At 32.3% G+C, this 22,713-nt stretch overlaps 1 protein-coding gene across 4 annotated transcripts; it reads right to left on the reverse strand.

Annotated features, from left to right (window-relative positions):
* On the reverse strand, window positions 1–14,045 carry LOC7468685 (formin-like protein 18). Of its 4 annotated transcripts, none has more exons than XM_052453843.1 (18): window positions 13,417–14,043; window positions 12,087–12,787; window positions 11,123–11,344; window positions 9,074–11,049; window positions 8,847–8,976; window positions 8,151–8,222; window positions 7,541–7,639; window positions 7,315–7,356; window positions 6,914–6,994; window positions 6,388–6,438; window positions 6,238–6,289; window positions 5,345–5,439; window positions 4,383–4,454; window positions 4,172–4,288; window positions 3,910–3,978; window positions 3,733–3,799; window positions 366–736; window positions 1–252 (listed from the first exon to the last, which is right to left on the reverse strand). In XM_052453843.1, exons 1-17 carry the CDS (start codon window positions 13,487–13,489, stop codon window positions 549–551), a joined length of 4,107 nt encoding a protein of 1,368 aa, XP_052309803.1. In that variant the 5' UTR covers window positions 13,490–14,043; the 3' UTR covers window positions 1–252; window positions 366–548. The 4 variants fall into 4 exon arrangements, with proteins under 4 accessions (XP_052309803.1, XP_024459701.1, XP_024459700.1 ...); XM_024603933.2 differs by having other exon boundaries at window positions 1–247; window positions 6,208–6,289; window positions 13,417–14,042; XM_024603932.2 differs by having other exon boundaries at window positions 6,208–6,289; window positions 13,417–14,042.
* Window positions 14,046–22,713: the final 8,668 nt, after the last annotated feature.

Here is a 22,713-nt window from a genome sequence, read left to right on the forward strand (position 1 = left end):
TTAAATCACAAACTAAATCACCCTCTTCATTTCCTTGAGAAATGAGGCTCTTGATGAATAATAATAGTATTTAACAATGGCTACATATAGACATTTACATCACTGTACATTAAAATGTACATAACAAACAATGCTCCTGCCATCTCTAGCTAACCGAATTTTAACTGATTTTTACAACAAAATCCTGGAGGTATCTTGCGACTTGTCGAGGACTCATCGAGGAGGTCTTTGAAGATCGCTGACATCTCTGCTCTGAAAGCGATGAAACTTGGTAAGCAATGGCACAAGTGAAGTATCAAAGATGACACTGAAACAGTAACACAAGTACAGAACACTGAAACAGAAGACATGTAAGCAAGGATTACCACACAAAAAATAGAGTATCCGTCCCTGCCTTGTACACCTGCATTTAAGTTCTTATTTTTGCTGCAGAGGTAAACACTTCTCTCCAGATTTGAGCTCTAGTTTTTCCCTTTTAGCTCAGCTTTGCAATGATGTTATCTATACGAGAACAGGTTTTGGTTGGATTGGCAGAATATAGCACTTGATCATTGGATGCTCCCACTTTTGATGGGTGTCTGTACCAAGTTTTCAGACAGTTTTCTGGGAGAAGCAATCTTGGGCTTTTCAATCTGTGCCTCCTTTTCTGCTTTTTTCTTTTCCAATTCAAGTTGTTTTTGGTTTTCGTCATGTGCTCGGACAAACATCCTCACAAAATTGAGCAGAGTGGACACAACTGCAGAATGAATGAAGATAAAAAAGTGAAAGGTCCCCTTCTGTACAAACAGAGATTCAAGAGCTGATGATAATATTCAAGAATGACCTGAATATCATAACCATGCACAGAAAACATGGATATGCATATATACACCTTAATTTAGCACTCGCTGCTATATCATTGTTTATGCTATATTGCAGGTCATATCAATTTTTTTAACATAAAAAAAAATATCTAGGTGTTACTAATATGTTATCTAGTAGAGAAAAAATTTAAACCAAGTGAGGGTTAACCCGACATGACCCGATCAACTTGACAGGTTCAAAGACAACCCAGAAAACCATTAAAAATATATTTTGACTAAAAAAAATCAAGATGACATGTTTTAAAAAAAATATTGAGAAGAAAACACATTAGATCTATTTGGATCAACTCGGGTTATCTTGTCAAATCCGCGACCCAAATCATGAGACCGAAATAACCTCATAGAAAGCAAATCAAAACACAAAATGAAACTCAATTCCCAATTAAACCAATGTTGAAGGATGAAATTTACAAAAAAAAAAAATCAATTAAAAAAAACCATAAAACAAACAACTTAGGTCATGTGCTAGGATAACTCCATAAAAAACAAATTAAAATAAATTATAAACCTCAATTCTTAATAAATTCAATTTTGAAGAATGAAATTAAAAAAAAATCAATCTAAAAGCAAGACACAATAAAATGACATGAGTCTACCCGGATTAACCTGCAAAACATATAACTCAGGTCATAAGACCATGATAACCTCATAGAAAGCAAACAAAAATAAATCATGAAGCCTAATTCATAATCAACTCAATGCGGAATGATGAAATTAAAAATAAAAAAAACTTAGTCATTTGGGTTAACCCGCGACTCGAATCATGAGATCGAGATAACCACATAGAAAATAAATCAAAATAAGAAGTTTAATTCTCAATGTTAAAGGATGAAATTGAAAAACTATATATATCAATTAAAAAATAACAAAAATAAAACTTGAGTCAATCAAGTTAATTCATCAAACTCGTGACACGGGTTATGAGACTGAGCTAACCACGTATAAAGCAATCACAATAAATTATGAAGCTTAATCTTTAATGAACTAAATGTTGAAGTGTGAAATTAGATAGGGAAACTATTGAAATGAATAGTGTTTCACCACCTCTTTTAGTTTATACTATAACTATAATATAACTAGTTATTTAATCTGCGCTCCGCCACGAGCTATAAATTTTTTTTCAAACAAATACTCGGTATGCAGGCTATCTCTCGATGTGATTTTTTACATAAAAAATTCAAAATATAAATCGAAAAGTCTATGTAAGCATATAATTAAATAAATCGATAATCATCTACGTAAATATACAAAAAAAAAAATGTTAACAAATAATCAAAAGGTAAATTGAAAAATTAAGAGATAAATGTAAATCAAGATATTCAATCACAATAAAACATTTACCCGATTGTGTTTACTAAACTTGTTTATTTAAATTAATAAAAGATAATATAAAAACACAAATAAAATTGATTGAATAAACCCACATCCTAAAAAAATATTTCACAAGGCCAAACATATAAAAAATATTATTTAAAAATAAATATTTTTTATTTTGAAAAATAAAATCCATATGTATAGAACAAACAAAAAAATATATAGATAAGTTAGAATAATATCTTCAAAAATCAAACACAAACAAAATAATTTAAAAAAAAAACTTAAATCCAAAAAAGGCATACAAAACTCGTGATATATGTCATGAGACTAAGATAAACTCGTGGAAAAGAAATTGAAGATAATCACAAAACCAATATTTAAAAAAAAAAAACTAATGTGAAACGATATGATCGGAAAAGAAAATGAGCAAAAAAAGAGATGCCAAACAATATTAACTTTTCAAACTCGTGATCGAAATCATTAAATTGAAAGCACTACAAATAATAAAAATACGAAGCTGAATCCCCAACAAATTAAATGTCGAAAGATGAAACCAAGAAAAAAAATCAATAACACAAGAGGATCTAAGAAAAAAATTTAATTAAAAGAATGAGGGTGAAAATAAAAAAATAATAATTAGAGGACAAACAAAGATTTCAATTGGAGGGTTAAATTGAATTGAAAAATAACTTTTAACAAAAGAAAAAACAAATAAAAAAAATTAGGGTTAAATTGAAAAAATTAAAACATAAATGTTGATTGAATGATGAAATTAAAAGTCAATAAAACTTTAACAAAAAGGCTAAGGAAACAAATTAAAAATCAAAAGAATAAGGACCGAGATGAAAAAAATTATAATTGAAGAACTAAATTGAAAGCCAATAACACTTTAACAAAAAGAATAAGAAATCAAAAGAATGAGAATTGAAATTGAAAAAGAAAAAACAAAGAGGACAATTGTGCATTTTATTTGGAAAGAGAGAGAGAAGAAAAAAAAAGCCACCGGCAATAATCCAACCACCATACATCGTCACGCACCACACCATAAGAAAGAGTACATGGTGGCGCTTCCAAAAAACGACGGAAGGTTATGTTTGGGCACCGGGTGGCGTCACATGCGCTGCCTAAATGGCGATGACGCCACTCACTTGCTAGTACATAATGAGCATGCAATAACAGCTTTCTTGAATAAAAAAGTAAACGTGAAAAATACCAAAACACCCTGCTAATTACTAAAACAACCTATGTGAAAGTACAAAAGTACCCCCAAATACCAACCTTATTTTGTTAACATTGAAGAAGAAATGCATATTTTTAATGTATAAAAAATTTGAAAAAGACTAACATACCCACCAATCTTATAATGACCACTAAGCTGGTAAAAAAAACCAAAGCACCCCCACCCTCGAGGCTTCTTTTTATTCCACCCAAAAACAAAAGGATAATTTCAATGTGGATTGCAATCCACGGTGAACTATATCCAATGCTACAGTGAAACACTCACTTTCACGCCCAATTTATTTTAACAACGTTGGCACATACTGGACAATACCTTGCTCAAATGTGCAACGTGCCGGATCTTCTCCAAAATAAAGAGCCAGTGCATCCGCATTTCTACCCTAAAACATTCAGATTCAGAAAACAAAAACCTCTGGTATTGAGTGTTCAAGTTCGAGTACAGAATTACTGTCCAAAAGCAGCTGGTCAAAATAAAATTCCATATACATACCACGCAGGAATAAAGGCAAGCCAAAGACCTCACTTCACTTTCAGCAAAAGCAAGGAATTCCTTAAGAATCTGAACATTTCCAAGGAAAAGGAAAGATATATTAATTATTACAATCTGCCACAATAAAGGATATTATACAGGTGTGTGCATGTGTGCCTGCATGCATGCCAATGGCGAGTAATTCCATTAATTGCAGGTAATTCCTGCAGCAAATCCTGAGAAACCTTTATACACAATGAACAGAGTAGCTGGAAGGACTTGCCTTGCAAAAAATTTCTGAGACCAAACCATCATTCTCGGCAGCACTCAATTCCTGCATAACTTTCTCAAGTCCTTTACTAACGGCTTGCATTTCCTCTGCCAAATATTTCAATTGTATCTGCACAAAATTGAATGTATAACTTAGCAAGCAAACAAAGTAAAGGAAACTGAATTTCCAAAAAAAAAAGGAAAGAAAGGAGGAGGAAGATTACTTTTGTTGCAGCCTCCAAACTCACAAGATCCTTTGGAAAATCTAGCAGTTCTGCGAGCTTTTCAGCAAGTACCTACAACTCAGAAGCCAGCAAGAAAAGAAAAGTGAAAGATAAATATCTGTGGTGGGATGAAGAAGCTAAGATTTCTATGGCTACCAATTGATTCATGCAAAAAGATTCAACACCAAACCCAAATAAATAGTTTTATCAGAAGTTTTGTTTTCCATTTCTTCAGTATCTTCTAATGTTCAATGTGTACAAAATATATGAATATTCTGCAAAAAAGTTAACAATTGCAAATATATTTCTCAGTAAAAAAAAAAAAAAGATTCACGCACTCTGTGATGATTAGATTTCAACACTCAGCGTCATTAAATGCATTTTCAGCTAGCCCAGCCTCAGCAAGACGGGTTTTAGTGTAGGTATCAATTGCCATCCGATCAATTTAACGAAACAGCTGAGTCAATTATATTTCTGGATATATGTTCTTTCAGTCACTAGAACCTTACAGCCACATAAAAGGCAAATCAAAGGATGTAACACGAAAAACTTTTCATTTATTAGCTCTCCAAAATCCAAGTAAACCTTTTCTCATCTGTTCAGCACCAGTGACTTGATTCAGCTTTAGGAGCAAGGACAGTACAAAAATCACTCTTAAACAGTCATAGACAGTGCAACTTCATCAATTTTCCTCTTTCCCGCCCTCTAGATGTTATCTCAAACAACTAAAAGGAATGGAGTGGGGAGGAATTTTTAGCTAATAGACCAAGGGAGGGTTAAGGTGGGGGAGTAGGTCTTGTTTAATTCATGCAGAAATCAATTGCCCTTGGTCTTGAAACAGCCTCTTGGACAATTCAATGGTCTTCATTGTCTAAAATTAACTCACATATACTGATGGTAACCAAACAAATCATAAATTCATGATTTAAGCTGCAATTCAATTTAAAAGGAAAATATTCTACCTTACAAAGATAATGCATGAGAGTCATCTTGTTGTTTCGAGCTCGTGTATCAGTGAGTTTGAGGAGACTATCCATTCGAAATCCAACTGCAGAACCTAAAGCAATGAAATTTTGAATTTACTGAAAGAACAATCCAGATCTGATGCAAGCACATCAAGAGGATACAAGAGAAGCACAAAAGAATAAGACAGGCAGAGAGATTAACTCCAAAACTCCTGGAATTAATCTCATCAAATAAGATCTTCAATTTCAGAGAAAATATTCTGCATATTTTAGGTCCCATTAATAAGGTGGGAGAAAGGGCTTTGGTTGACCATATATGTATGGTGCATGCTCAACCACATGATCTTGCAAGTCCAGGTTCAAGTATAACATTCCAACCTCAGTGTAATTACAAAATTAGATTGCATCAAGGTGTGAGGTATAGTTTTCTATCTTGTTACTTCTTTAGCTTTAATCACTTTCTGGGCAACAATGTCTGGTACAGAATCCTACAGTAAATGTTTGGATCTTACAATCAAAGACTTGAGATTATACAGGAGGAGGTTCTGGATTTACAAAGAATTCAGCATCTTATTTAAAACAAAAAATTGGGATTTCAAGAAGAGACATAAAAACCAGACAAAAAAATAAAGAGTCATCAGTATAATGATTTTGCAAAAAAAGGTCCTATAGATTAGATTAATGGCTCTCTCGAACAAGCTGTCTGTTAAGACTTTTCTAACATGGGCACAAACTAATGTGCAACACTGTTATGCCTAATTCCATATTCTCTAGAGTGATGTGCATTACTGTTATGCCTAATTTCATATTCTCTAAAGTGTTATAACAACAGGATGCTAACCAATGGAGTTGCAACTTACCCCTTGCAGTACCAAAGTTGAGAGCATTACCAAGAGAAAGAATTGTTTGCATGATCCTTTTCAACTTTGCTGAGCTCCTGATCTGATAAAATACATGATAGGAAATGCTGTTAGAGTTGAAAATCTTCAGAGAACTAACATTGCTGGAAGAAACTAGAGAAGTAAAAAGATCCGACTTGCCTCTTCAGAAGCCGAATTTACAATATTCAAATTACCTCTGAGATCAGAAACCTGAAATAGGTGTGAGACAAGGGCTAAATATTTGCAAACAATGGTTTTACTGCAGCAGGGGTCCCTATGCTTCAATGCTGCAGTCACATCGAACCCCATGGTTCAAAAAAGGGCAATTGAGTCTTGAGATTTGAATTTCAGACAGAGTTAGTCTCTCCATCCAATTCCATAACCAATTTCCATTAAGTTACAATCTGTAGCCAAGTTTGGTCAATGATCAAACTTGACCAAAATCTCAGCCAATCGGTGAGTGCCATGTGCCCTTAAGCTAATAATTTGACATTAGCAGAAATTTCTAATGAACTTGGAGGGAGGGACTAACTTTGTCATTTCAAGAATCCAATAGTCCTTTTGAAACCGCAGGTTTCAATGTGACTGAATCATTGAACCATAGGAACCTCTATTGCCAAAAAAAACAACAAACAACGATGAAAACATCATAGAATCAACATAATCAAAGAGATTGGCCAATAACCTGGGATTGGAATTGTATCTTAAACGAAAAAACTCTTAGCTTTGACTCTGCACGTGGCACTTTCATCATTTCTAAGAAAAACTATCATGAAAAATGCAAAAGGTGTTGAATTAGAATACAAGGCCAAAACATGTATGGAGTTGACATTCTCAAACCACATTGCAGCTCATTTACATGATTTGTTTCCAATGATATGCTACAAAAGTAGGAACCAGAGGTTCACAAATGTCAATAAGCATTATTCATTGTCTAATGGTTGATTAATCAATTAAAAAGGAGTAAAGAGCAAAATAAGCCAACCTTTTGCATTTCATTTGTAACAAGGGCATGAGCTATAACAAGATAGAAAATACAATAATAAGAACAAGAAAGTTAATCTGAAAAATAAATACTTCACTCACCTTTTCACATTTTCCCAAGTTCTCTTTATCTCCATTATAACCCTGAATGTAAGAAATTCTGGTTTTAACTCAATGAACATGAGGGACTGCATTAGCTGATCGATGTTTTAAATTATGAACAAATAGAACAATAAATAATTGGTGGTGACAGCTCTCAACATGGCATGAAGTGGTAGAGGATTTATGAACAGAAAAGGTAAAAAAGCAGCAAAAGAATTTGTAATACCTTGAGTAATTCCATCTCTTCTTTTGTTGGACAAAACTTAATAAGGTTATCAACCTGATCAACATCCAATGCTGTATCATCCAAAGCAAGAACCGAACTCTGCAAGACAGTTAGAGAAGCAAGGATGTAAGAGAACCGACCAAAAACATTTGAGCAGTTAAAGTCTCTGAAATGAATGCAAGCATGCATAGCAAACTTCAGCAGGAAAAGTATGTCTTTGTTCATTTGCATTAAAAAGGGTCAGGTATCAGGGTTGGCATGTTTTCTCAAATTCAAAACCAATTACACGTCATCATTTAGTAGATTCCAGAAGAATTATTTACCGCAGCATGAAGGCTGGTATATGTTTAACATTCAAAGGAATCACGTAGGAATGCAAGGTACATGGAACAACAAGAAAACTTTTAAGTTTTCAATCACCACCATGAAATCACTATGACAAACATTCTCACATTTATGGATAGGTACAGAAGCTTTGAACACAAAATAATTATGAAAATCTCCTCACCTTTGAAACTGCAGTCCATAATACAAATTTTGTACAACCTAATTTTAACACATTGTTTTACGAAAAAATTAGCTCAGACAAGTGCAACAAGGTTCATCTTACCATCAGATCTGGCAGAGGAATTTTAACCTTTGAAAGCATGATTTCACAATTATATGCCCGTCTAAGTTCAATCTGCAGAACCAGTAAACACCTCGTGAAGAAACAAATTCAAATGAGATGTTTTGCTAGTTATCTACTACTATCCAGAATACAGGATACACTGCAAAAATGCATGCCCAAGCACTGAACATGAGAGCTTGCAATAATACAGTTCTGTAATTTGCAAATAAAAACCAAATAAGAGTGATCTTTCAACCAAATGAATTGTTGGGTACAAATTTCATATTAATCTCTTTCTTTAAAACAATATTAAACAGATAAAATTTGGACTACCAACATCAGGTGAGCAATTCTGTTTGATATAATATCGCAAAACCAATTGCCTAACCTAAATTGAAGATGACCAAATTCAATCAACTGAAGAAACCCTACCCTAACCCTACATGGCTACACCAGAAAGGCAACCCACCTAGACCTGACTTCGTTGTTTAAGGAACCTATAATTATCTGCAAGTATTGGTAAAACTAAACACGATGGCACTTGAGATGCTTGTTAGTGAATACTAAGTAGAGTTAAAATGGGTAGGCTAGTTAGGATGCCCCAAGTAGTGAATTGAACTTGGCATTAATAAATCTAAGTCATGCAATCGATAAAATTAAGTATAGGCTCCACTCCCATGAATGCAAACTGATTACCAGCTGGATTTTATCAGATTTATGTCCCACGGTGCGCCGATTTGATTTCCCTGCTGTGCTCCCACGATCAGAATTTGGAGCAGCTGCTGAGAAAAGAGTCTCAAGTTCTGACATGTCAAACTCTGGAGCCCTAGTACAGACAAATTTGATAAGGTATAATAAGTGACAACATAGAGATAATAGAAGAAGGCCATTTTGAAGAGAACAATAAAACAAATGGTGTATACTTGGAAGCTTCATCAGCTTTTTGCGCCTCAGCCCATAAACTGCCTGACACGGCCCTAGTTAATTTTAACCAGTGATAAGGTTTCAGGTTGGCTTTTCTGGGTTGATTTTTTGAATTTATACGAAACATGCCCCGCCCCTTTGCACTAAATGGAGCACCAGAAGGTGGTCCAGGAACTGAAGGTACATTTCCATTACTAACTCCAGCATGTGATAGTGAGGAGACACTGCTAGCTCTTGACAACCCGTTGGCCAAAGGAGCAGGAGGAGGTGGCACGGGAGGAATATGCGCGACATTGTTATATGAAGAAACAGCAGAGCTATGAGGAGGAGGTGGTGGTGGTGGCACTGAAGGAGCACTAGTGAGACCCAAGGCAGATCCAGAATGCAGAGGAGGTGGTGGTGGTGGCACTGAAGGAGCAGTACTGGGGCCCAAGGCAGATCCAGAATGTAGAGGAGGAGGTGGTGGCGGCGGCGGCACTGAAGGAGCACTAGTGGGGCCCAAAGCAGATCCAGCAAGTAGGGGAGGAGAAGGTGGTGGTGGTGGTCTGGGCACAACAGCCAAGTTCTTCACAGACTGCGAAGTAACTGAGCTAGCAACCATAGAGGCCATTCCCGGGGGTAGAGGAGGGGGAGCTGGATACGAGTTCCTGTCAGCAGAAGATGGAAGTGCTCCTAAAAAAGAAGGGGGTGGAGGAGGGGCTGGGGGAGCTGAAGATGAACTCTTGATAACAGGAGACGAAGAGGCAGAAAGAGAAGAGTGAAGAGGAGAAGGAACCAACGGTGAGTAAATACTGCCAGATGTTGCCTGAGGATGTTGACTGAGTAAAGAATCTGTTTCTTTGGAAAAAGATTGAGCAGGAATAGAACAAGAAACAAAAGAATTTTTGATAGTTTGAGGTGTTTCAATTGATGATTGCAATGAGTTAGGAGGGCATGGTGGTGTCCCCGGAGTAGACACCTGATTGAGTTGTGCAGGTTTGGATAATTCTGTGACGGAAGAAGAAATTGAAATGGGTTGAGGAGTAGGAGGAATAGGACATGTTGGAGAAGGCTTTTCGGTAGTTTTAGGAGCTCCAATTGAAGATTGCAATGGCGTAGGAAGTGGTGGTGTCCTCAGAGAAGACACATTACTGAGTGGTGCAATTTTAAGTACACCTGTGACTGGAGATGATATAGCAGAGGAAGGTAGAGATAATGTCACTGGACAAACGACTTCTTCGCCTTTAGATGCAGCATGATCATACAACAAAGCTGTGATGCCAAGGTTAGAGGGTGCACCATGGTATCTTGACATAGGCACAGGTGAGGCCTGCAAGGAATTGCTATAGGAAACTGGAGAAGAGTGCGATCTCTGAGGTACTCGCTGTGATATGAGCTTAGATTGAGCTGACAGTTGGAGAGCAACCTGGAGCTCTTGTGGTTCAACCTTCTTTTGAGTTGAATTTTCATCTGAAGATGGCTTAATAGAGGGCGTAAATTGGAGGGCAACCTTCAGTTCTTGGTGTTCTACCTTCTCCCCAGCTGAATTTTCATCAGGAGATGATTTTATAGAGGGCACAGAGTGGAGGGCAACCTTTAGTTCTTGAGGTTCAGCCTCCTCTCTTACTGAATTTGTATCTGAAAATGGTTCAAAAGAGAGGATAGATTGTTTCATCGGGGTAATGGAAGTGGGACTTGGAGTCTTGTTTTCTGATTCTTTTAGTTTCAATTTCTCTTGAACTTTAACAAGGGTTGATTCCATCAATACACTGCCTATTTCTGCCCTCTGGGGAGAACTGTCCAAATTTTCTTGGGGTGCTATGATATGCTGGTGCACATTTTGTGCTACATCAGTTTTTGTATCTGGCCAGTCCACGTTGCTGAAAATCTCATGCACTCTTGCAAACGCTTCCATAGGTAGGCCATCTTTCTCTTCTAAACCAGGCAAATCAATTGCAGCAATTGAAGTAGCAGAATCCATCTCTGAGAAAAGAACCTTCATCCAGACCCAAAACATTAAATTATCTCTAGTCATAGTAAATTTCAAGAAATGAAAGATAACTAGATACCTCTGCTCTGAAGTCCTTGGGAAATTGATCCTTTGCATTCCATAACGTGTCAATTTCATCACGATTAAACATCAAGATATTTGATCTTATAAAGGCTGTGTTGAACATGACCCGAAACATCATCTGTTCCCTTTCATGATCACTGTCCAAGGAAATACACTCCATGACAATATCACCTTGTATATGACAATGGATGTCTATTTTAACCAATTCACATTCTGCCTGCCAAAATAAACGAAGAATTTGAAAGCATGCACAGCAAACTTTACAAAAAGTATAAATGCAGTTTTCAGAGACAGGATGAGAATGGAACAAGTTTACCTAATAATAGAGATGATTACATATAAATTTATGATTATCAATAGACTATGGTGCAAACAGAAAGCATAATTTTGTATGTAATGTGTGTGTGAGTTCATATCAGTATGTGTACTATTAACAAATCTCTAAAGATAAGGGGAAGAAAACCACCAGCTGTAAACATAAGCAATTTAGAGATGAAAATACTATCTCAGGCATAATATTGTTTTGATCACAGAAAACCATAATAGTCACCTTAACATAACAGATGCTTATTTCAGAAAAGTCGAAAAGAATGGCATGGACGACCCAGCACCTTAAGCTTTTAGAATTACTTCATGTGCATCGGCAGATATAACATGAGTGTTAAAGATAACAACTCTTTGCTAATAACCATCATAAATAGAAAAAAAAAACATGAAAGTAGCCAACTGAAAAGGTCAATCAGATGGGAAAAAATATGCACACAGACACTGCTCTTGCAAAGAAATTCAACTGTTTTATTACTGCTCCTAGTAGTAAGACAGATCCTGGAAAGGCCATCTTATTTAAGTAATGTAGAACACCATAAACAATGATAAGATTCTGTTCTGGAGAAAAAATACAATTAACTTTTCAAATAAAAATTGATAGAAATTGTACAAATTGAAGAAACTTGAGCTACCTGCTTGAAATGCCGGACGAATCTGCTCCTTTTTGGTGTTGAGAACAGAACTTTAGGATTCCTATCTGCAGCCATAAAAGGGTCTTGTCCATATATCCTAAATATCGGCCTGCAACCCCCCTCTGTATCCATACCAGGAACTAATCTAAGAATAATGCAATCCAATGTAAGTGCTCTATCCAGAGGAGGCCATTGTGTTCCCACGTTCCTCCTTGATACATACTGTAAGTACCTCAATTGCGAAGGTAATGGATTAATAGGGGACATCAGCTGTAAAAGCTCTCGAGGCCCTTGCTTATAAATCATGTCTAGAGTTCTCTGCTCACCAGTGAACTGCTTCCCATATAGCAATAAGGCAGCAAGCATGAATGCCAGAACTGGCCACCCACCTCGTTCGCAATGCATCAAGACCACATTTTGTTGCCCAAGTGACAGCCAGCTTTCACTCGACCGTAAGAAGTGATGAATCATCTCCATTGAGAGTATGGGGCAACTTTCATAGTGTCGGGGATAGTCCATCACAGTCATGTCAAATTCGGACAATACGCTAGAAATCTGGCTTTGGTTATCGCCTTCTCGGAAATTAAACACCATAAATGAAGCATCAGGCAAATGGTTATGAAGTTTACCCACTATGCCTCCAATGTACACTTTATATTCTTCATCTTCAAAAGTGTCCGTACAATAGCAGCAATCAAAGACTGAAACCAAACAACACGAACCATCATTAATATTTACAAAGATAAAAGCATAACATCAGCATTATCCACAATAGTATTTCCAAAGATAGAAACTTTAAAACCAAATTAACCATCAACACCAATGCAAGTATTATAAAACATTAGACGTAATGACAAATAGATGATATAAGAAACAAAAGAAAACCGATAATCTTGAGCCCTACAGTAAGCAAATAGTTGCTATTTACATATCACAACATCTGCATTATCCAGAATAGTATATTAAAAGATGGAGGCTCTAAAACCAGTTAGCTATTAGCATCAATACAAGTAGTTTCAAACACTAAAAAATCAAATGATAGAAAAAACAAATCAAAAAATAAATAAAACCCATGAATCTTCTTCAAACCTGAAGTTAAAGATAGAGACTTCAAAACCAATTATCCACAACCCCAACGCAGGTAATTCAAAAAACTTAAAATCAGTACAAACATAACATCTACATTACCCACAATAGTATCTCAAAAGATACGGACTTTTAAGACCAATTGCCTACCAACATCAATGCAAGTAATTCAAAACACAAAAGAACCAAAACCCATCAACCTTTAACCATAAAGTTTGCCAAATTGTTCAAATTTAAAGCATACCGTAAACCCTTTCAGAGATCTCCAAAAGCCCATCAGGTGGTTTTCTAAAGAAGAACTTCCTAAACAAAGCCATTTATTTATTTCCTTTCCTCTTTCCTTTGAAGATCCAATGGAATCACCTACAAAATTGAACCCACATTGCACCAAGAAGAAAACCTTCCTCGAATAAGCTCAAGAAACCCCAATAAACGATTGCACAAAACAGAGCAGTGTCTGTTGAGGAACCAGAGAAAGCATTAATTTTGCTGGGTTTTTAAGAAACCCTTTTTCGTGGGTAACTGTTATTCTTGTCTACCAATTCACACTTTGTCTCTCTCTGCCTTTGTATCATAGAAAGATTGAAAATTTGCTTTCAATCAACATACTTTGATAGCTAGAGAGATATACAGATAGAAATAGGAAGAATATTCAGTTTCCTTTCTTTTCTTTTTTCTTTTTTTCAAGAGGGACGGACAGAGACAGAAACAGGGATTTGGAAATGGAGGTTGTTGTTGTTAAGGAACAGAAATGGGAATCCAACAAGGATCTGAAGCTTGTCTCTCTTAGGTTTTGTTCTGTATCTGAATGTTGTTTGTGTACATGTAATGATTTTTCTTTCTTTTTTCTTCGCAGGTGTTTGTGTCAAACAGAAAGATTAGACGTTGGATTTTTTGTACTATAAGTTGCTTGATGGCACGTGTTATGAAGAAAGGACGACATGACAAGGAAATTTTGATTAGTTTAATGAGGGGTTAGGAAAGTTCAGGTAGATTTAGTTTGGAATTGTATTTGAAATAGCATTTTAAAAATTTTAAATTTTAAAAAATATATATTTTTTTTATTTATTTTGATATGCTGATATTAAAAATAATTTTTTAAAAATTTAAAAAAATACTATTTTGATATATTTTTAAGAAAAATACATTTTAAAAAATAATTTATATTACACTCTCAAATACCTTATAAAAATTAAGATTGCAATTTTTTTAAAAAAAATAAAAATAATAAGTTATAGTTTTTTAATTAAAATTTAAAAATGAATTTTTAATAAACTCATGTAAATTTATGATAGATAATATTTAATCAAACATAATTAAACATGTGGATTAAATAAAATACAATCTCAATCACAATATCAAACATAATCAAATAAAAACAATGAGTTTAGTAAGATCAACTAGTCCATATTAAAGTACAAGATTGTTGGAAAATTTGTTTAAGAATATGATTAATGGACACAATTGAGGTCAAAATAAAAATGAAATCCACTTATTTTTTGGGTTAAAACTTTATTAAAGTTTAATATCCAATATACGTTCGTTAACATGAAACAATAATGTAACTTAAATAAATTATAGGTGAATGATAAATTATTTTAGAAAAATCTAGGTTGGTATGTTTTGGTGAAACCCGAAACCCTCTAAAAAAACTGTCTCACGTAGAAGAAAAAAATTGTATTTATAAAGTGGACAATTGAGAAATTAAAATAGAGCCCAAAATGCACTCAGGCTTTTGAAGAAGAGAGTAACTAAGCAAAATGAACTTTGGTCTTAAACTCGCACACGCACGGCTCGTGCTTGGGCCTAGGTATAAGTCTAGGTTTATTGTAAAATAATATTTTGGGTTATAAGAGATTGTTTTTTACAACTAGGATTTGAACTTGGACCTAGTCTATGAAGAATTTTTTTTACTCATTGGTTTGTCCAATCCATAGAAGGAAGAATCTAATTATTTTTTTCAAAACTTTTTCAATACCACCTAAACAAATTTTCCAACTCAAAAGTCATCTGATTTAAATAAAAAAATATACATGTTTAATTCTGGTTTACTATGGGTAATTAAAGTTGTTAGTAAGGTAAATCCATCAACTTTTATCTCTTAAAACTCTTTATACAAATGGGTTGAAGAAGAGTATTTAAAGTTGGTTAATTCTGCATTATTTTGACAGAATTTGATACTCTTCTTCACCTTGTTTTCTAACATTGGTTTTTTTGTTTTAAACATTCATTTCCTATCAAAGTTTTTCTTAATCTAAAGCTTAGGTTTAACCTTATAGAGGGTTAATTTAGTATTATTTTCTTAGTTTGTTGGATTTTGTTTACGAGTACACCTATATAAGGTGATGTTGTTAAATCATAGGAGACTTATTGAAGAAAATCTTATTGCACATAGTAAGGAGGAATAAAACCTTATGACAAATAATTGATCATTGACAATAACAAAACTTAATTAATTTTAAATTGCTTTAACAAGTAAATATTCTTTTAGTTTTGTTTAATCTTACACCTGAGTATAAATGTTATGATTGTGATTTGATCATTTATACAATATTATATATTTGTTTAGTAAGCATGCCAGTCTTTTTGTTATGATTATAAGTCACTGTATACTAATTATATTGTATATTTATAAACTAAACATATTTTTCTCAATTATATAATTTTATTTGCTAATTTTGTAAAATAGAGATTAAGTTAGACTGGATGTAAATTAATGATCAATCTTTAATTTCAATGGGTTTATTAAACATCACTAAACTTGGATATAATAAATTAGATCCACGGGTCTTAGATTACATGACACCACCATTGAATGATGTTTTCTTAATTCATCAATAGATCAAATGATTATCAACCGCATAATAGAAGGTAATTTTTTATTATATTATTATAATTGAAAAATTGCAATTATCGAGACTAACTTTGAAAAAAGTTTGGATTCATCAAATCAACTTAGATTAATCATTCTTTATTAAAACAATGTCGTTTCATTCTTTTACAAAAAATATTAGTGTTGACTTAACTAAGTTTGGCTAAGTCAACCTAATCTATGAGTCAGTCGGATTTAACCTAGTCATTGTGTTTTCCAATTTAAATTAAAATTTAGCTTAGATTATAGATTTTCTAAATCAATTCGTACGACCAAGTTTAACACCCAAAATCTAGCTTATGCTACTAACTTGCCAAGAAAAAGTTTTGTTAGTTATTGATATGTTTAGTCTTCTATCAAGTTAGGTGCCATGTATTTTATTCAAAGCTAATATTTCATGAACCGAAGGTTTAACTACAAAACTTTGCATCCACATCTTGTGTGTGTTGTTTGAATTTGTAAAAAAGAAAAAAAACTTACCTATTCAAGTTCTTTTACAAGACATTAATTTATTGTATCGCGATATATTGCTAATTGAATTAAAAAGTTTTTGAATATATATAAAAAAATCAAGCAATAATAAATTGTTTGACATTGTTATTAAATTTTGTCCATCAAGTCAACCTTTAAAGGACTAGATTCAATTTCTTGCCTAGCCTGAGTTTCAAGTTAAACCATGTGAGGGTTATTCCAACGTGACCCAATCAACTTGGAGGGTCTAAAAGCTACTTGAATGACCAGTAAAAATTTGGTCTGGCTTAAAAAAAACAAGATGACATCTTTTTTTTTTAATATTAAGACGATAACATATTGAATTTACCTGATTTTTCTAGTTTAACCCGTCAAACCTATGACCATGGTCATGGGTTTCACGGGGTTTAATAACTTTGTTTGGTTTGTTTTTTATGAGGTTATCACAGTCTCAAATAAATATCTTAGTATTTGATTTTTCATTTTGGTTTAGCTAGGTCAATTCACGGATCAATGAGTCAATCTAATTTTTTACCAGAAAAATTTGTTTTCAGTTTTTTTAAAATAAAATGACATCATTTTAATTAAAAAAAAGATATTATTCCATAAGAAACCCAGCTCAAGCTTGGCTCCGAATCAGTATATCACCGAATTGACTTGTCAACTAAGTCGAGTCATATAACTATGCTTTATATAACCCATGACCATTGAATGACTACCATGTATAACCATATGAACATCCGTAAAAGGGTAAAATGACTAAAAAAACAACAAATCTAATTAGTTGGTGCCAAAATTCTAGTAGGAGTATTAAAATGAATAAAGGAGAAAACTTTAGGGACCATTTAAGGTTATTTAATGAATTAAATATTCATCTTGTCCTAAAAAATATAATTGATCAGACTTATTTCCTAATATAAAACATGACAAAATTAAACCTTTAAAAAAAAAACACAATTGGTCTATCAAATCTCGTTATCCAATATCTTGTCAAAGTCCATAATTAAGCATTAACCAAGCCATCATCTCATGGCCTTTTTGCTTCTCATTATAAAGATAAAAAAAAGTTGACATTTGTGTTATGTTTTCATTTGCTTAGTGTTCTTCCACTTTTCATAATAACATGATTAGAGAAATCAATGAAGACATTTAGATAACAGAAGAAGTTTATGTTTGACATTATAGTAATCTCTTTTTTTTCAAAGTATTTTTTCAAAAACTTTTTTTGTCTAAAAGACATCAAATCAATGCATTTAAAGTTTTATGGTTTTTATATGCTGATGTTAAAAATTAAAAAAAAAATCATTTCGATTCACTTTCAATTAAAAAACATTTTGCACCACATTATCAAATACACATTTAATTTGAATGTTTGTTTAATAAGTAAATCAATATTACTTATTAAAATTGAAAAGTTACATGTTTCGTTTTAAAATTTTGGTAGGTATTGGTAGGTAGGTCAATCTACTGGATCCAAACTCAAATCTTAATGAGGCACTTTTAATTAATAATGTTAATGGTTGGCCTGGTCTATACTCGTTTGTTCTGTATTCATCTAAACTTTATTTGAATATTGGAATAAGTTGGTAATAGACTATAATACCCCTACAATTCAAACAGTTCTGTCATAAATTGGATCTAAGGATACATCTTTACCTTAAGTATATTATAGCTAATGTAAATCCTTAAATTCATATATAAAAATCAAACCTAGACGAGTATCTCCATAATGATTATACTTTTGATTTTTTAGATAAATTACTGAATTTATCGCGACCAATTTATACCCTAAGTAAATTAATTAAAAAAATTAAAAGTTATATGTTTTGTATTAATTTTTTTATAGGTGAAGGTAGGTAGGTTAGTTTGCTAGATCTAGACTCGGATGTACTCAAATCTTGGTGGGACATTTTTCTTCAATAATGTCGATGGTTGGCTCGAGCTATACTTGTTTGTTCTGTATTTATCTAGGCTCAATCTAAATATTGGAGTAGGCTGGTAATAGACTATAATACCCCCAGTGCCACACAATTTTATCATGGATTGAATCTAGAGATACATCTTTACCTTGAGTATCATAGCCAATGTATCCTTAAATTCATGTATAAAAATCAAGCCTAAATAAGTATCCTTATGATGATTAAACATTTGATTTTTTAGATTAATTACTTAAAAGTATTATGATTCATTTATACCCTAATCGAGTTAAATGAAATTTTAAAAAAGTTATATGATTTGTTTTAAAGTTCTGGTAAGTAAGGGTAGATAAGTCAGTCTATTAAATCTAGACTCGAATGTACTCGAATCTTAATGAGACACTTTCCTATGTTAATGGTTGGCTTGATTTATGCTTGTTTGTTCTATATTTATCTAAGCTCTATCTGAATATTGGAATACGCTGGTAATAAACCATAATACCTCCACGTGTCACGTAGTTTTTTCATAGATGAGATATAAGGATACATCTTTACCTCGAGTATATCATATTTAATGTAAATCCTTAAATTCATATATCAAATCCAAACCTGATTGAGTATTTTCGTAATGATCATGCCTTTGTTTCTTCATTTTTTTAGATTGATTACTAAAAATAAATATCATAAGCAATATATTTTCTAATTGAATCAATTAATTTTTTTTTATAAACTTATATGTTTTGTATTAAATGTTTTACCATTTCAAGAATTCTTCTTTCATTCCCTAGTTTTTTACTATAAATTCAAATTCAACAATGAACCTAAGAAATTAATTTTATAAATGACCTTTAGCAATTATATATACATATACACACACATGGCATCACTTTCAATTATTAATCAAACTATCATTTTTTTTACTGTGGTGATAATAAATAGCTATGAGTTGAAAATGATATTGCTTTTAGTTTTTTATTATTATTGACAAATGGTATTAAACCACAATATTTAAGAATATAAGTGTAAACATGATCATTTCATCAAGGTCAAACCCCTCACATAACATCATATACATTAAGAGGATTATTTCATCATAGCCAGACCTGATATATTCTAACCTTGGTGTCAAAAGAATTGTTCGATCAATTCTAATCCTATACATCACAATCTTGGTGTTAAGATAGTTATTCCATCGGGTCCAAACCCTTTACATAACATCAAAGGTATTAAAAGGATTGTTCTATTGGAGCTAGACCTAATATATCATAACTTTGGTGTCAAAAGGACTACTTTATTAGGGTATGACCCTATACATCACAACCTTGGTGTCAAGATAGTTGTTTCATCAAGACCATACCTCATTCATCACAACTTTGGTGTTAAGATACTTGTTCCATCAAGACCGAATCCTATATATCACAAACTCGTTCTTTCTCTGTTAAATTTAATTTCAATGAACCGTATAATATGTTGAATAAATCTTCAGACTTCCACTTATTGTAATAATGGAAACAAAACAAATTACAAATGATATGATAAAAAAATGTTATTGTTATTTATATTAACTTATGTGCATAATGTAATACATCATAACCTTTTTATTAAACCAATATCTATCTTAAACACTTAGATGTGAGATCTTGAATTGAGTTTCGAACATTATATATTTATGCATAAAGTGAAGCTATTATAATTTTTCTTTTGGTATGTAGCTAAACTATGCAAAATTAACATGTATTTTATGTTTGAGATGTTACCCATTCACAAATCAAATGAAGTCATGTACTAGAACATGTATTTAACTCAAGGTTCCAAGTTTTTAATTTTCAATCTACAATTGTTTCTTAAAAAATAATGATTATTTTTAAGAATAAGATCTAGTTATAAAACTTAAATTGGCTATATAGATCGATCTAGAACACGATTGATCTATAACATAAATCAATACAAGTTAAAAAAACAAAATATAGAAACGAATTGACTGGTTGATCAAAAATCTAAATTGGTTAGGTAAAATCCATTGACTTATTATTATTATTTTTTTTAAAAAAAAAGGTGTTATCCTAGACAAACTCTCTGGATTCATGCTGGAGCCTTGTCTCGGAATAGGTTTTAAAATTATAGAGTTATATGGACAACTTAATTACCATTTTAAACTTGATAAATAAAGGAAGAAACTCTATTCTCCGTTCCCTGAATTTAGGTGCTTAAGACAAATGGTACAATTACTAATTAAGCCAAATAAATTATCCTAATCCCCTCTGCTTTGTTGTTTATTTCGGTTTTTGTTCTTTCACTATCTTCCTTTTACAAGGCAGCATTAAATTAGTATGATTGCTCTCAAATAAATCATAATTTATTCTATATATTAAAAAAAAAAAGATAGTATTTAAATTTTGGACAATGATGTCACCATATGCTCCATCCAATCAATAAATATCATAAAAAAAAAAGAAATATTCAAAGCATTATTAGTGTTGAGATAGCTACGAATCAATCCTGAACAATTTAATGATTGACAAACAAGTCCTGATCTTAAAAAATCTTGTTGGTTGGTCAATTTTTTTATTCCATCATTTTACATTTTTTTAATTAATTTTAATATTAGTATATTAAAATAATCTGAAAATATAAAAAATAATAATTTTAAATTTTTTAAAAATGTAGATTTATTTTTTCTTGATTCTAACAAGCTATGGTGGAGCCAATACTTGTAGGTTTATGGTCATTGTCTTTTAAGAAAACACAATCCCAGGCATGTGTTTGCATTGAATGAGTGTATTATTTGTTCTTTTAGTTGGTGAAGGAAGGTTAGTTTACCAAGTCCTAACCTGGGTGTACTCGAATATCAGTAAGGCGCCTCCTCTTCACGGTGTCCATGGCTGACTACTTGGGCTATGCTTGTTTGTTCTACTTTTATCTAGCTATTTTAGATTATTAGCACATCAAATTTAAAATTTTGGTGAAATAATACATCTGCAGGAGATTTTAGCGAAGCAGTTTCAAAACATAATATATAAAAAAATTGTGATTGGAAAATTAAACACTAAGTAAATGTTGTGTTTACAAAATGTAACTTATTTACAATATTAAATGAAAAAAAAAGTTAAATAACCCAAAAAATTAAAATTTAACATAATAAAATTAATAAAAAAACCATAAAACCCAAATGGCCAATAAAGAAAACCACGAGCCTATTAACAAAACCCCAAGTGTGCAGGTCTGAAGAAGGCTCAAGTGTCAATGAAGTGTTTATTTACTTTTATCATTCAGTATTTAGTTGGTAGTAAATTGATATTTGTATTTTTTATCATATAATAAAAAAAATTTGGTATTTTTTTATCTTTTTTTTTCAACTCCATTCTTTAATATGAGGTTTTTAATTCCTTTGGGTTTCTTAGTTTTTTTTGTGATTTCTTTTCTAATTTTATTTTTTAATATAAATTTTTATTTAATTATATCATTCACTATTGAGTTGAGTTTTTTTTAAACTTACCTTATGAACAAAGTCATGTTTAAATATCTCCCAAACAATTTAATTTAAAAGTCAAGTTAAATAAATAATTGGGTTGAAATTTTTTAAATTTAAATCATTGTATCGAGTTTCATAATAATCTCAAAAAGTTTTTGTCTAAATATATTTTTTTATATTCAATTCTTTTTCAATCCAAACTATAACACGGTCAATAAAATAATTTATGTCCTAATCAAGTTAATTAAAATTTCAAGAACTTATACGTTTTATATGGAAATCTTGTACCCTTTTAAGAATTTTTCTTCAATTGTATGATTTATATGTTGATAAAGTATGCTAATGTATATTGATTTGTTTGAAAGAAATGTAATATTTACCTCTAAACTCAATCATTTTCCTGATCAAGATCAATGCATCTAGTTAGTCATTACTACTTCGTTTACACAAAATAACCTCAGAAACTACAATTCAAAATTAAGTTCTTGTGATTTTGAACCGAACCAAATTATTATTGGATAATTTATCTTTATTTTGTTCAACCAATATATAATTCTATTCCAACCAGAAACAAATGATTTTTTCCCTTCAATTTGAGCACATATACACATAGATCGAAATAATATATTGCTCGAACAATTCGACTTGAACTTTTTGGATGCGTGATACTTGACTTAAACCCAAATCCACTATTTTTTCGGACAAGGACCAGTAAATCACTTTTACATTTTTTTGAAGATTGGTGACTAATTTGTACCTCATTTGTTAAAAATAGTTTGATCTTGGAAAATAGTTTTCATGAAGTGTTGA

This window comes from Populus trichocarpa, chromosome 6, assembly GCF_000002775.5.
Source record: "Populus trichocarpa isolate Nisqually-1 chromosome 6, P.trichocarpa_v4.1, whole genome shotgun sequence".
NCBI classification, from domain to species: domain Eukaryota; kingdom Viridiplantae; phylum Streptophyta; class Magnoliopsida; order Malpighiales; family Salicaceae; genus Populus; species Populus trichocarpa.

What these genes read in the sequence shown, in the direction of transcription:
- LOC7468685 (XM_024603933.2), bottom strand. Translation starts at nt 13,489, where the DNA reads ATGGCTTTGTTTAGGAAGTTCTTCTTTAGAAAACCACCTGATGGGCTT. An exon ending in GATCTCTGAAAGGGTTTACG is followed by an intron (nt 12,788 to 13,416) that starts GTATGCTTTAAA and finishes GTTTGGTTTCAG; the next exon opens with TCTTTGATTGCTGCTATTGT. An exon ending in TCGTCCGGCATTTCAAGCAG is followed by an intron (nt 11,345 to 12,086) that starts GTAGCTCAAGTT and finishes TTATTTTGGCAG; the next exon opens with GCAGAATGTGAATTGGTTAA.